Here is a 12,423-nt window from a genome sequence, read left to right as displayed (position 1 = left end):
GACGAGGTACTGGCAGAAGTAAAGCTGTGAGGACGGGGCGTGAGTCGTGCTTCGGTAGCTCAGATGGTAGAGCACTTGCCCGCGAAAGGCAAAGGTCCCAAGTTCGAGTCTCGGTCGGGCACGCAGTTTTAATCTGCCAGGAAGTTTCATATTAGCGCACACTCCGCTGCAGAGTGAAAATCTCATTCTGGAAACATCCCCCAGACTGTGGCTAAGCCATGTCTCCGCAATATCCTTCCTTTCAGGGGTGCTAGTTCTGCAAGGTTCGCAGGAGAGCTTCTGTCAAGTTTGGAAGGTAGGAGACGAGGTACTGGCAGAAGTAAAGCTTTGAGGACGGGGCGTGAGTCGTGCTTGGGTAGCTCAGATGGTAGAGCACTTGCCCGCGAAAGGCAAAGGTCCCAAGTTCGATTCTCGGTCGGGCACGCAGTTTTAATCTGCCAGGAAGTTTCATATTAGCGCACACTCCGCTGCAGAGTGAAAATCTCATTCTGGAAACATCCCCCAGACTGTGGCTAAGCCATGTCTCCGCAATATCCTTCCTTTCAGGGGTGCTAGTTCTGCAAGGTTCGCAGGAGAGCTTCTGTAAAGTTGGGAAGGTAGGAGACGAGGTACTGGCAGAAGTAAAGCTGTGAGGACGGGGCGTGAGTCGTGCTTGGGTAGCTCAGATGGTAGAGCACTTGCCCGCGAAAGGCAAAGGTCCCAAGTTCGAGTCTCGGTCGGGCACGCAGTTTTAATCTGCCAGGAAGTTTCATATTAGCGCACACTCCGCTGCAGAGTGAAAATCTCATTCTGGAAACATCCCCCAGACTGTGGCTAAGCCATGTCTCCGCAATATCCTTCTTTCAGGGGAGCTAGTTCTGCAAGTTTCGCAGGAGAGCTTCTGTGAAGTTGGGAAGGTAGGAGACGAGGTACTGGCAGAAGTAAAGCTTTGAGGACGGGGCGTGAGTCGTGCTTGGGTAGCTCAGATGGTAGAGCACTTGCCCGCGAAGGCAAAGGTCCCAAGTTCGAGTCTCGGTCGGGCACGCACTTTTAATCTGCCAGGAAGTTTCATATTAGCGCACACTCCGCTGCAGAGTGAAAATCTCATTCTGGAAACATCCCCCTGTCTGCGGCTAAGCCATGTCTACGCAATATCCTTTCTTTCAGGGGTGCTAGTTCTGCAAGGTTCGCAGGAGAGCTTCTGTAAAGTTGGGAAGGTAGGAGACGAGGTACTGGCAGACGTAAAGCTTTGAGGACGGGGCGTGAGTCGTGCTTGGGTAGCTCAGATGGTAGAGCACTTGCCCGCGAAAGGCAAAGGTCCCAAGTTCGATTCTCGGTCGGGCACGCAGTTTTAATCTGCCAGGAAGTTTCATATTAGCGGACACTCCGCTGCAGAGTGAAAATCTCATTCTGGAAACATCGCCCAGACTGTGGCTGAGCCATGTCTCCGCAATATCCTTCCTTTCAGGGGTGCTAGTTCTGCAAGGTTCGCAGGAGAGCTTCTGTAAAGTTGGGAAGGTAGTAGACGAGGTACTGGCAGAAGTAAAGCTGTGAGGACGGGGCGTGAGTCGTGCTTGGGTAGCTCAGATGGTAGAGCACTTGCCCGCGAAAGGCAAAGGTCCCAAGTTCGAGTCTCGGTCGGGCACACAGTTTCAATATGCCAGGAAGTTTCATATTAGCGCACACTCCGCTGCAGAGTGAAAATCTCATTCTGGAAACATCCCCCAGACTGTGGCTAAGCCATGTCTCCGCAATATCCTTCCTTTCAGGGGTGCTAGTTCTGCAATGTTCGCAGGAGAGCTTCTGTAAAGTTTGGAAGGTAGGAGACGAGGTACTGGCAGAAGTAAAGCTGTGAGGACGGGGCGTGAGTCGTGCTTCGGTGGCTCAGATGGTAGAGCACTTGCCCGCGAAAGGCAAAGGTCCCAAGTTCGAGTCTCGGTCGGGCACGCAGTTTTAATCTGCCAGGAAGTTTCATATTAGCGCACACTCCGCTGCAGAGTGAAAATCTCATTCTGGAAACTCATTTCCTGTTGAAAACAGCTAGATCAACATCTGCATGTGCATATGGTATTTAAAGAAAAAGATACTGGGTGCGTGGTTGATTTACACTTGATTTCTTAGCTGTAACATTTCCTTCCACAGAATGAGAAATTAATTTATTCTTAATTACGTTTGATTTATAAATAATTCGTTGTATTTTACTCGTCTCCACATGTAACACATATTTTTTGTTAACAGGTTGTAGGTATGGTTTTTTATGTTTATTTTAGTGAGGCTGTCATATACCAATGACACAGTGTTGTTTCTCAGTACTTACATCAATCACGTGAGGAATACAGTGTGGTCAAGAAGGCAAGGGTGGTTTACAGGAAGATGTATGATGGTAATGTACACAAGTGCATGAAATATTAACTTTCTCTCCAAGCTTACAGATTTTGCTGCTGCATTCAGACACATGGAAGGCACAAGAATCTGGTTAGAAAGTGTGCAAATGACTGAACATGGTTGAGTATGTGAGCCTGCATGTGAGTGTGCGTGTTTGCTTTTAGTTGATGGCTGATTATGTGTGGACATGTATTAATTTGCAGGCACCATCACACACTGTGTGTGCAGGGGGGTGGGTGCGTGGGTGGGTGAGAGAGAGAGAGAGGGGGGGGGGAGAGAGAGAGAGAGAGAGAGAGAGAGAGAGAGAGAGAGAGAGAGAGAGAGAGAGAGAGAGAGAGAGAGAGAGAGTGAGAGAGAGAGAGGGCGGGGGGGGGGAGGAGGGGGGGTGAATGGATTTAGTATAATTTTTATATCTGAAATATTTCGAGTGATAAATATCATGGAAAACCAGAATTTTTTTCTATTTGGCGACAGTGTGTCAGAAAATTTACCAATAACTGGACTGAAATTCCAAGTAGCCATCTCGAGATGTTTCTTTGGTACCTAGCAATGTGATTAGTTTCATGTTTTCCAAATTGTCAGAAGGTAAGTTGTGGCCAGGGGGCTAATGGTAGCTGTATTACGCGTATGTTTCAGAAGTCAAGGATTGGATAACAATTGCATCTGCCAGTAAAAAGCAACTCGCTGTCAGGAATTATTTGTGACGAAACATCGCAAGTCAATTAGTTGTGAAATGGACTGTAGGAATTTTTAGTGCAAAGTGAGTGATGACCTTAATTGGGGATACTGTTTTAAAACCTTTCTTTACACACTGCCTTTTGGACTACTGTGTACCACAGGAGAGAGGTTTCTGATTGGTCAGTGGGCAGATGCATGATCAGAATGCTCATAGTTTCCCATCTATGATACCTTCTTTAATCTGGTATGTGTGTATGTGTGTTTAAAGTACAGAAATCTCAATATTTTGTGCAGGAGCCTTTCTAGTGCGGAGAGAATCAGGAGACTGTCGCAGGCAGTAAGAGATGGAGCTGTGGAAGATGTGCGGGTGTTGCTGGCGGCAGATCCACAAATGGAGAGCGACAAACACATCAAGATGGCCCTGCGCAGGGCAGCAGGCAAGGGACATGTGGAGGTGGTGAGATGCCTGCTTGAGAGTGGGGTGGATGTGGACGCCAGGTCCAAAAAGCTCACCACACCTATGCACAGGGCTGCATGGAATGACCAGGCAGCCGTGGTGCGGCTACTGGCATCATACGCTGCAGACCCCAATGCCATGAGTGAGACTGGGAGGACGCCACTGCACTGCACTGCACAGAATGGCTCCACTGAGGCAGCTGTTGCACTGCTTGAGGTGGGAGCTGACAGGACTGCCAGAGATCACGAGGGGTACACCCCCTTTGACATAGCCAGGGAGTGCAACAACGAGCAGATCATACACATTCTATCAAAAAGGTAACACTATTATGAGGGTATGTGGAGTAAAACAAAGCTTAACTACATGACTTTGTTATCTTTTAAATAAAAAGCAATTACTTGTATTTTTATTCGTTCATATCTGTCATTGTGTAATACGTACAACTTCTCCAGTTACACTTTTATTGGTGCAACAATAACAGATATAAAGTAACATATGTAACGTCTATTTTGAGGGAACAGCCTCAAAAACATTTTTGAATAACCTTTAAAAACTCAGCGATTGAAAATACTCCTACAATTATCAAAAAACGTCAGGTCACTACCTGAAACTTTAATTTCTTCTGCGGTATAGAATGCTCAAGCAAGTTAAGTTAATGCAGGGATGTGACCCCTTCGACAACTGCTGATACTTTGACCTGGGGAAATATTGGTGGTTGTAATGCATTATCCAGTTGCAAGCCTGTAAGATATTTTAACCAGTCCTCTACATTATTTGATTACTCAAAAGTATTTGGCAGGAGCTTGTATGGTGCTGCATTATACTAGTGTAAAACTGCAGCATTCCGAAATTTCTGACATGCCAGCTGTATGGTTAGAATGCTTATTTAGAACTGATTGATCTCAGAATGAATTTACTTCTGTGTCTGCTGTACAGATGGTGCAGTGTGACATTGTTAGCGCTGTAGCCAATATTCATACTTTCCACATTTCTCACAATCTCATTTCTGTCATCTCGACAGAGCGCCTGTAAGGGCCACCACACAACCCACTGCACAACAACTCTGTTCAGCATGTGCCACTGCCAACTGCGCTCTCATTGTCTCAGAGGCCAGCCTACTTAACTATGGCTCAAACAAACTGTACAGCTCATGGAGTAACGTTAAGAATGTATGCATACAGTTGGATCACAAAACTAAATACGTCACACAGGATGTAAATGCTACACCATTCGAAAAGAATAGAAACCAGTGGTCCACATAATATTTTACGAAATTACTATGGAGTCAGACACAACGCCATAGTTTTGCTTAATTATTTAAGAAAGCACAACGACCAACAGTCTAAATTTCCAAAGAGGATTTTGCAACTGACTGCCAAGTAGTAACAACAGCCAACCTTACGAATAGTGACATAACAGTAATGTAGCAGAACCCTGTATAGAACTCAGAAACTTTAGCTGCAGAATTCAGAGATAGTCAGGGGGACTTCTGTGGGATGGGTTTAGTGTAAAACAGTTGAAGAAATGACCAGTAGCAGCAATACAGTGATAAGTTAAATCTCCATTCTTGTAATATTGTCGTGTATGCTCTTCTTCATCAGACTGCTGCTGGCCAGACATTTGTTGTTGCACTTGAGGCAACGGAGAGACCTTCAACTATGAATGCAACAAGAGAACAACACAATTCACACAAAATGGGACACAGATGAGGTGGTAATGAAAATCGCAAAAGTACATGAAAAAAAGTGCTTTACTTTGGCCCATAAAGAAAGTGAGTAATTGACAGTGTAAGTCTAACACAAGTATTTCCGTTGCCTTATTTAATGGAAATTAATATATGTTTATCGATGGGAATTGTTTAGTTTCTCTGGCTTTCACTAAATGATACATAATTTTTATGTACGTTAAGATTTTCTGTAATGATGAAAGCATTGTCAACTGCTGAAAATCAGCCTCTCATATTACAGTATCTCTATAAATCTATACCACTAATGTTCTTCAAGTTGTAAGTTATGAGCTGCAATTTCAAAAAGTAATGAGAAGTTTTCATTGTGTGGATGACTCAGATTCTTACGAGCAATGTACCACAGATGTGTTACTAGAACAACATTGGCCGCTTCATGTCCTCAGCTGTTTCACATCCTAAGGCCCTAACAAACAAAACAAAACAAAACCAAATAAACTAAGCAGATATATATTGGGCAATATATATACAGGGTTATTACAAATGATTGAAGCGATTTCACAGCTCTACAATAACTTTATGATTTGAGATATTTTCACAATGCTTTGCACACACATACAAAAACTCAAAAAGTTTTTTCAGGCATTCACAAATGTTCGATATGTGCCCCTTTAGTGATTCGGCAGACATCAAGCCGATAATCAAGTTCCTCTGACACTCGGCGCAGCATGTCCCCATCAATGAGTTCGAAAGCATCGTTGATGTGAGGTCGCAGTTCTGGCACGTTTCTTGGTAGAGGTTTAAACACTGAATCTTTCACATAACCCCACAGAAAGAAATCGCATGGGGTTAAGTCGGGAGAGCGTGGAGGCCACGACGTGAATTGCTGATCATGATCTCCACCCCCGACCGATCCATCGGTTTTTCAATCTGCTGTTTAAGAAATGCCAAACATCATGATGGAAGTGCAGTGGAGCACCATCCTGTTGAAAGATGAAGTCGGCGCTGTCGGTCTCCAGTTGTGGCATGAGCCAATTATCGAGCATGTCCAGATACACGTGTCCTGTAACGTTTTTTTTGCAGAAGAAAAATGGGTCGTAATCTTTAAACAGTGACATTGCACAAAACACGTTAACTTTTGGTGAATTGCGAATTTGCTGCACGAATGCGTGAGGATTCTCTACCGCCCAGATTCGCACTGTCTATTCACTTCACCATAAAAAAAATATTGCTTCATCACTGAAAACAACTTTCGCACTGTACACATCCTCTTTCATGCGCTGTTGCAACCGCGCCGAAAATTCAAAGCGTTTGACTTTTTGCTCGGGTGTCAGGGCTTGTAGCAATTGTAAACGGTAAGGCTTCTGCTTTAGCCTTTTCCGTAAGATTTTCCAAAGCGTCGGCTGTGGTACGTTTAGCTCCCTGCTTGCTTTATTCGTCGACTTCCGCGGGCTACGTGTGAAACTTGCCTGCACGCGTTCAACCGTTTCTTCGCTCACTGCAGGCCGACACGTTGATTTCTCCTTACATAAGCATCCAGAAACTTTAAACTGCGCATACCATCGCCGAATGGAGTTAGCAGTCGGTGGATCTTTGTTGAACTTCGTCCTGAAGTGTTGTTGCACTGTTATGACTGACTGATGTGAGTGCATTTCAAGCACGACATACGCTTTCTCGGCTCCTGTCGCCATTTTGTCTCACTGCGCTCTCTAGCGCTCTGGCGGCAGAAACCTGAAGTGCGGCTTCAGCCGAACAAAAATTTGAGTTTTTCTACGTATCTGTAGTGTGTCGTGACTATATGTCAATGAATGGAGCTACAGTGAATTTATGAAATCGCTTCAACCATTTGTAATAGCCCTGTATTTGATATAATCATTGAATCAGTGTGTCAAACAGAAAGACATCATTCATGCCAGATAGCACAGATTCAGTACATTGATTATGTGAAATCCAAGTCACAATTTTATCACACGTTACATGAAATATATCATTTAGTGCAGTCAGATGGATACAGTATTTTTCATTTTCATAGCAATGTTTATTGATGAAGGTATGATTTCATGGGATGTTAAATGTAATTTGTTACTGAATTGAGCTTTTCTTGGTAGGGAGAGTCATTGACAAAGTAAAAAAAACTTCAGGTATAGCCCATTGCGTTGTTTTGACGTGCTGTTCATATTTTATGTTAATAAACTAGCAGAGAATAACGGTAATTTCAGAGTTTTTATAGATGACACAGTTGCCCATAATGACGTGTTATCTGATGAAAGCTGTATAATCACTATGATCTTAATAAGATTCAATTTTGGTGCAAAGATTGGCACTTGCTTTAAATATTCAGAAATATTGTGCTGTGCTCTTTATAGAACATTAAAACTTAGTGTCCTATGATTCCTACGTTAATGAGTTACACATGGAATAAATCAACTTTTACAGACACCTGGGTGTAACGGTTTTTAGGGATGTGAAAGGGTTTGTTGACATAGGCTCTGACAGGATGCTAAGAAACTATTTACAACACACCTATTTTGTGTATTATTTTAATATTGCTCTTTGTTACACCCATGGCAAATAGAACTATGAGAAAATTTCAGATGTATAGAAAGGGTGGCTCAAATGAGTACAGGTTTGTTTGATTCACAAGAGAGCATCACAAACATCCTGAGAAATCTGGACTGGCTGGCGCCTGAAGACAGAAACCAACTGTCCTGTAAAAGCACACTTATGAGCGTTGGGTACTGTTACTAGAGAAATCGAGGAATATACTGCAAACCTCTATGTATCGAACCGTAAAAATAATAGTAGCATGTACAGAGGCAATACCTCTTATGTGATACTGTGGAAAGAACCCTCAGCCATTTAGTTGAGTGGTTTACAGAATATGGATACTGATTTAAAAAAAATAGGAAATGCAAAGTGTACACCATATGAACATTGATTAATTCCTTTCAAACTGGGTCAACGAAAAATACTGTTCGCATTGCATCGATATGTGGCATAATAGCCTTCTCTTTTATTCTCAAGATCCCTATGCAGGTAAACAAAGAAGACAACAAAAGCATTGGAAATGTTACCTGCAACACCTGTTTTCTATAACTATGCAACAGAGTTTTGTGGACAGCTTGACCATTTGAGCTCGCTGATGATCTCAGGATCACTCTCCTCTACAGGATGATGATGATGTCCCATACTTCGTTACAGAGACCCGTGCTGCCTTCCTAGCCAAGGTCCTGGTGGAAGTGGTTTGCCATTGCCTTCCTCCAATAGGGATGAATGATGATGATGATGAAGACTACACAACAACACCCAGTCATCTCGAGGCAGGAAAACCCCTGACCCCGCTGGGATTCGAACCCGAGACCCCGTGCTCGGGAAGCGAGAATGCTACCGTGAGACCACGAGCTGTGGACCCTCTACAGGATACGGACCTACTAAAATCGTTGTAACTTACCCTAAAGCTCATTGGCTGTTTGAAATCGCAGTGATGTAAGTATTGAAAAGATTGGGTCAGTGCACTAGAATATGTTGCAGTAGCCTGTTGTATGTGAACTGTTAAATAGATGCACTGCACTTTCAAATAATCCTATGAACTAGTGTATGTCCCAGGTCATGAGGACGCTGAAGAACTAGGTAAGCGAAAACCTGACACCGACTTGTTTCCAAGAAGGGGTTTTGAATTGGACAGGGTGTGGTGAAATCTACAAGGAGCCTATCACAGAAGACTGGATCAAGTGTAATATTTGCTAGCAGTGGTGGCATTAAGGATGCACATGTTATGAAGGACATAGTGAAATTTCTTGTGATTTATCTTAGTGAGTACTCTTTAACAACATGTCATGTAATCTTAGATGACACAGCTGAAAGTATGCATGAACAGAATGTTTACTTTATTGACATTTAAGCTTTGTGCTAAAAGTTTCACACGTGTAACTGAAATATGTTGTTCCTAAATAACCCACCAGTAATTTGGTACAGGAAGACATTTATTTTAACCTTTTCGTCTACTAAATATGAGCGGTTAAATACTAAGTGTGTACATTTCCCGTATTTGCTTTTGATTCACAATGTAAGTTATTTGGGTACTTCTGAGCACAGCCCATATAGCGGTACAATGTAATTGGGGTCTTTCAATTCTGTGAGTGGTCAGCGCGATGGAACAGTATGTTGAGGTGCCTGGGTTCGATTCCCAGATAGGTCGGAGATTTCCTACGCCCAGGGACTGGTTGTTGTGTTGTCTTCATCTTAATTATCTGATCCCCGTCGACATGCAAGTCTACGAAGTGGTGTCAACTAGAAAGACTTGCACCAGGCGACCCTTCTACCCTAGAGGAAGCCCTAGCCACTCCACATTTTATTCCGGAGAAGAGGAGTGGGTGGTCGAATACGCCCTTTCGCGTATATAATGGAATTTGGGGCAATTTTCTAGTATTAAATTCTGATATATTGGAAAGAGGAGGTATAAGGCAAAACTGGTCTACATCCATCATCTTAAATGTAATGATTGACTGTGGTAAGGAGGGAGATGGGAAAGGAAAGTCGTGACAAGTGTATGTCAGGAATAACGCTATTTTGACACCGTTTTTACATATGATTTTAATACCATGCACTGACTGCTTGAGGTTTTAAATTTACTACTAAAACAATAGGCTATTCCTGTTCCCCTTCTCCTCTCCCCCACCAGGGGTTCATGGCACTCTTGTGAGTTCATGGATGACGCAGTTGTTGCCCTTCCTTTATTCCTGGACTGCATGCCCCTCCCTATGCCCCTCCCTGTCCTCATTCCTTCCCCTCTTCCCCCTCCTTCTCCTTTCTTGGTGTCCTTGTTTATGTCGGCCCAGCTATCCTCCTCGTTCTGCTGTCCCTTTCGATTTTGTTCCTCTTCTTCTTGTTTCATCCTTCTTTTTCGGCGTTTTGGTCCCCTTAGGGTTTGACCTGCTCCACAAAATTTTGACTCCATAGCGTAAACCAACTGGAGAACAACACCATATACAGCGTTTTGGGTGTGTGGCCTGACTGTCTCTTCCATCTTTTACTCAATTCTGTTGTCCAACGCATGCTATATAACCAGCACAGTAGCCAGTTTATGTGGTGGGGTTGTTATGTACTCCTTTGGTAGACCCCCTGACAGCACAGTGATCATGCTTCTAATACCTGAGCTGCTACCTTCCTATGTATGCCCAGGAATAGTTGCTTGTCATTCTGGAACATCAGGCCGGATGCTGTGCTCCAAAAAGCTGGCTATCTCTTTACTGTTGATTCTTATGACCCTGTCGCCATCACTCCCTGGCCACTCTCTGGGAGAAGGGTTGTGCTCACTGGTTTGGGGTGAGACCAGGACTAGTGGCGACACCTTTACCACCGACAAACCATTAGTTATCGTAGAAACTATCAAAGAAAAGTTTGGCAAAGTGGATTCTGCCTAAGACATAGTTGTAGTAGTAGTAGTAGTTGTTGTTGTTCTTGTTGTCTTCAGTCCTAAGACTGGTTTGATGCAGCTCTCCATGCTACTCTGTCCTATGCAAGCTTCTTCATCTCCCAGTGCCTACTTCAACCTACATCCTTCTGAATCTGCTTAGTATATTCACCTCTTGGTCTCCCTCTACGATTTTTACCCTCCACGCTGCCCTCCAATGCTAAATTTGTGATCCCTCGATGCCTCAGAACATGTCCTATCAACCGATCCCTTCTTCTAGTCAAGTTGTGCCACAAACTCCTCCCCAATTCTATTCAATGCCTCCTCATTAGTTACGTGATCTATCCACCTTATCTTCAACATTCTTCTGTGCACCACATTTCGAAACCTTCTATTCTCTTCTTGGCCAAACTATTTATCGTCCATGTTTCACTTCCATACAAATGCTTTCAGAAACGACTTCCTGATACATAAATCTATATTCGATGTTAACAAATTTCTCTTCTTCAGAAACGCTTTCCTTGCCATTGCCAGTCTACATTTTATATCCTCTCTACTTTGACCATCATCAGTTATTTTACTTCCGAAATAGCAAAACTCCTTCACTAATTTAAGTGTCTTATTTCCTAATCAAATTCCCTCAGCATCACCCGATTTAATTTGACTACATTCCATTATCCTCATTTTGGTTTTGTTGATGTTCATCTTATATCCTACTTTCAATACACTGTTAATTCCGTTCAATTGCTCTTCCAAGTCCTTTGCTGTCTCTGACAGAATTACAATGTGATCGGCGAATGTCAAAGCTTTTATTTCTTCTCCATGGATTTTAATACCTACTCCGAATTTTCTTTTGTTTCCTTTACTGGTTGCTCAATATACAGATTGAATAGCATCGGGGAGAGATTACAACCATGTCTCACTCCTTTACCAACCACTGCTTCCCTTTCATGCCCCTCGACTCTTATGACTGCCATCTGGTTTCTGTACAAATTGTAAATAGCCTTTCGCTCCCTGTATTTTACCCCTGCCACCTTCAGATTTTGAAAGAGAGTATTCCAGTCAACATTGTCAAAAGCTTTCTCCAAGTCTACAAATGCTGGAAACGTAGGTTTGCCTTTCCTTAATCTTTCTTCTAAGATAAGTCGTAAGGTCAGTATTGCCTCACGTGTTCCACCATTTCTACGGAAGGACATAGTTTGGTTCAACATTGATCAAAACTTTTTCTGCCTACCACTCTGTGGCCCTTCTGCCTGAGACAATCTTGCCAACATCCCGGTGTAAATTACTGCTCACCAGTCTTTGAATATGGTTCAGGGTGTCATTTCTCTTTTGCACCTCATCCTTGAACTGATGAGGAACTCCGGCCCACTCAGGAACAGCCAAGCGTTTAGTTTGTTTGGTGTGTTCAAAAAGACTGTAGGCACAATCACATCAGTACCGGTGCATGTAATCTGGCATTTGAAGTGTACATCCTACTAGAGAATGTATAGGTTATGGTTTACAGTGTGGAATGAAGCCATACATCGTGCCACTCATGAGGTGTTTTCACTATGCGCATTTTGGGCTCATGGCATCCCACTGTGTAAAGGACCATGTCTGCGATGTGGATGCGCACTCCATAAGGTGTGTTCCTGTGCTCCGCCACCCTTGAGCATTAACTGTCATGGCTATCACCCTCCATGTTCGCAGGATGAGAAGGAAAATAAGATGCGTGAGTACAAGTCCCTTGATGGTTTATCCTAACTGATGGCCATCAGAAATATGACCATCTTCAACCTGTGTCTATGGCATCTAATTAGGTCTCTGTTGATTCAACTCCCCTTC

General features: G+C 43.4%; 1 protein-coding gene across 3 annotated transcripts in view; it reads left to right on the top strand.

Moving 5' to 3' along the window:
* LOC126295383 (26S proteasome non-ATPase regulatory subunit 10-like) overlaps positions 1-9,148 on the top strand; it is an 82,306-nt gene extending 73,158 nt beyond the window's left edge. Inside the window, exons 3-5 of one of the 3 annotated variants that reach the window (XR_007552481.1) lie at positions 3,337-3,816; positions 5,101-5,270; positions 8,385-9,148. Coding sequence is in view for 2 of the 3 variants with exons in the window: in XM_049987866.1 (XP_049843823.1) it covers positions 3,337-3,816; positions 5,101-5,161 (541 nt within the window). In the remaining variant the exon portion in view is untranslated. Of the gene's footprint in view, positions 1-3,336; positions 3,817-5,100; positions 5,673-8,384 lie in introns of those variants that run through there. The other 2 variants (XM_049987866.1, XM_049987865.1) reach the window with 2 other exon arrangements.
* Positions 9,149-12,423: the final 3,275 nt, after the last annotated feature.

This window comes from Schistocerca gregaria, chromosome 11 (assembly GCF_023897955.1).
Source record: "Schistocerca gregaria isolate iqSchGreg1 chromosome 11, iqSchGreg1.2, whole genome shotgun sequence".
Classification (NCBI taxonomy): domain Eukaryota; kingdom Metazoa; phylum Arthropoda; class Insecta; order Orthoptera; family Acrididae; genus Schistocerca; species Schistocerca gregaria.
This window is presented reverse-complemented; position numbering and strand designations above follow the sequence as displayed.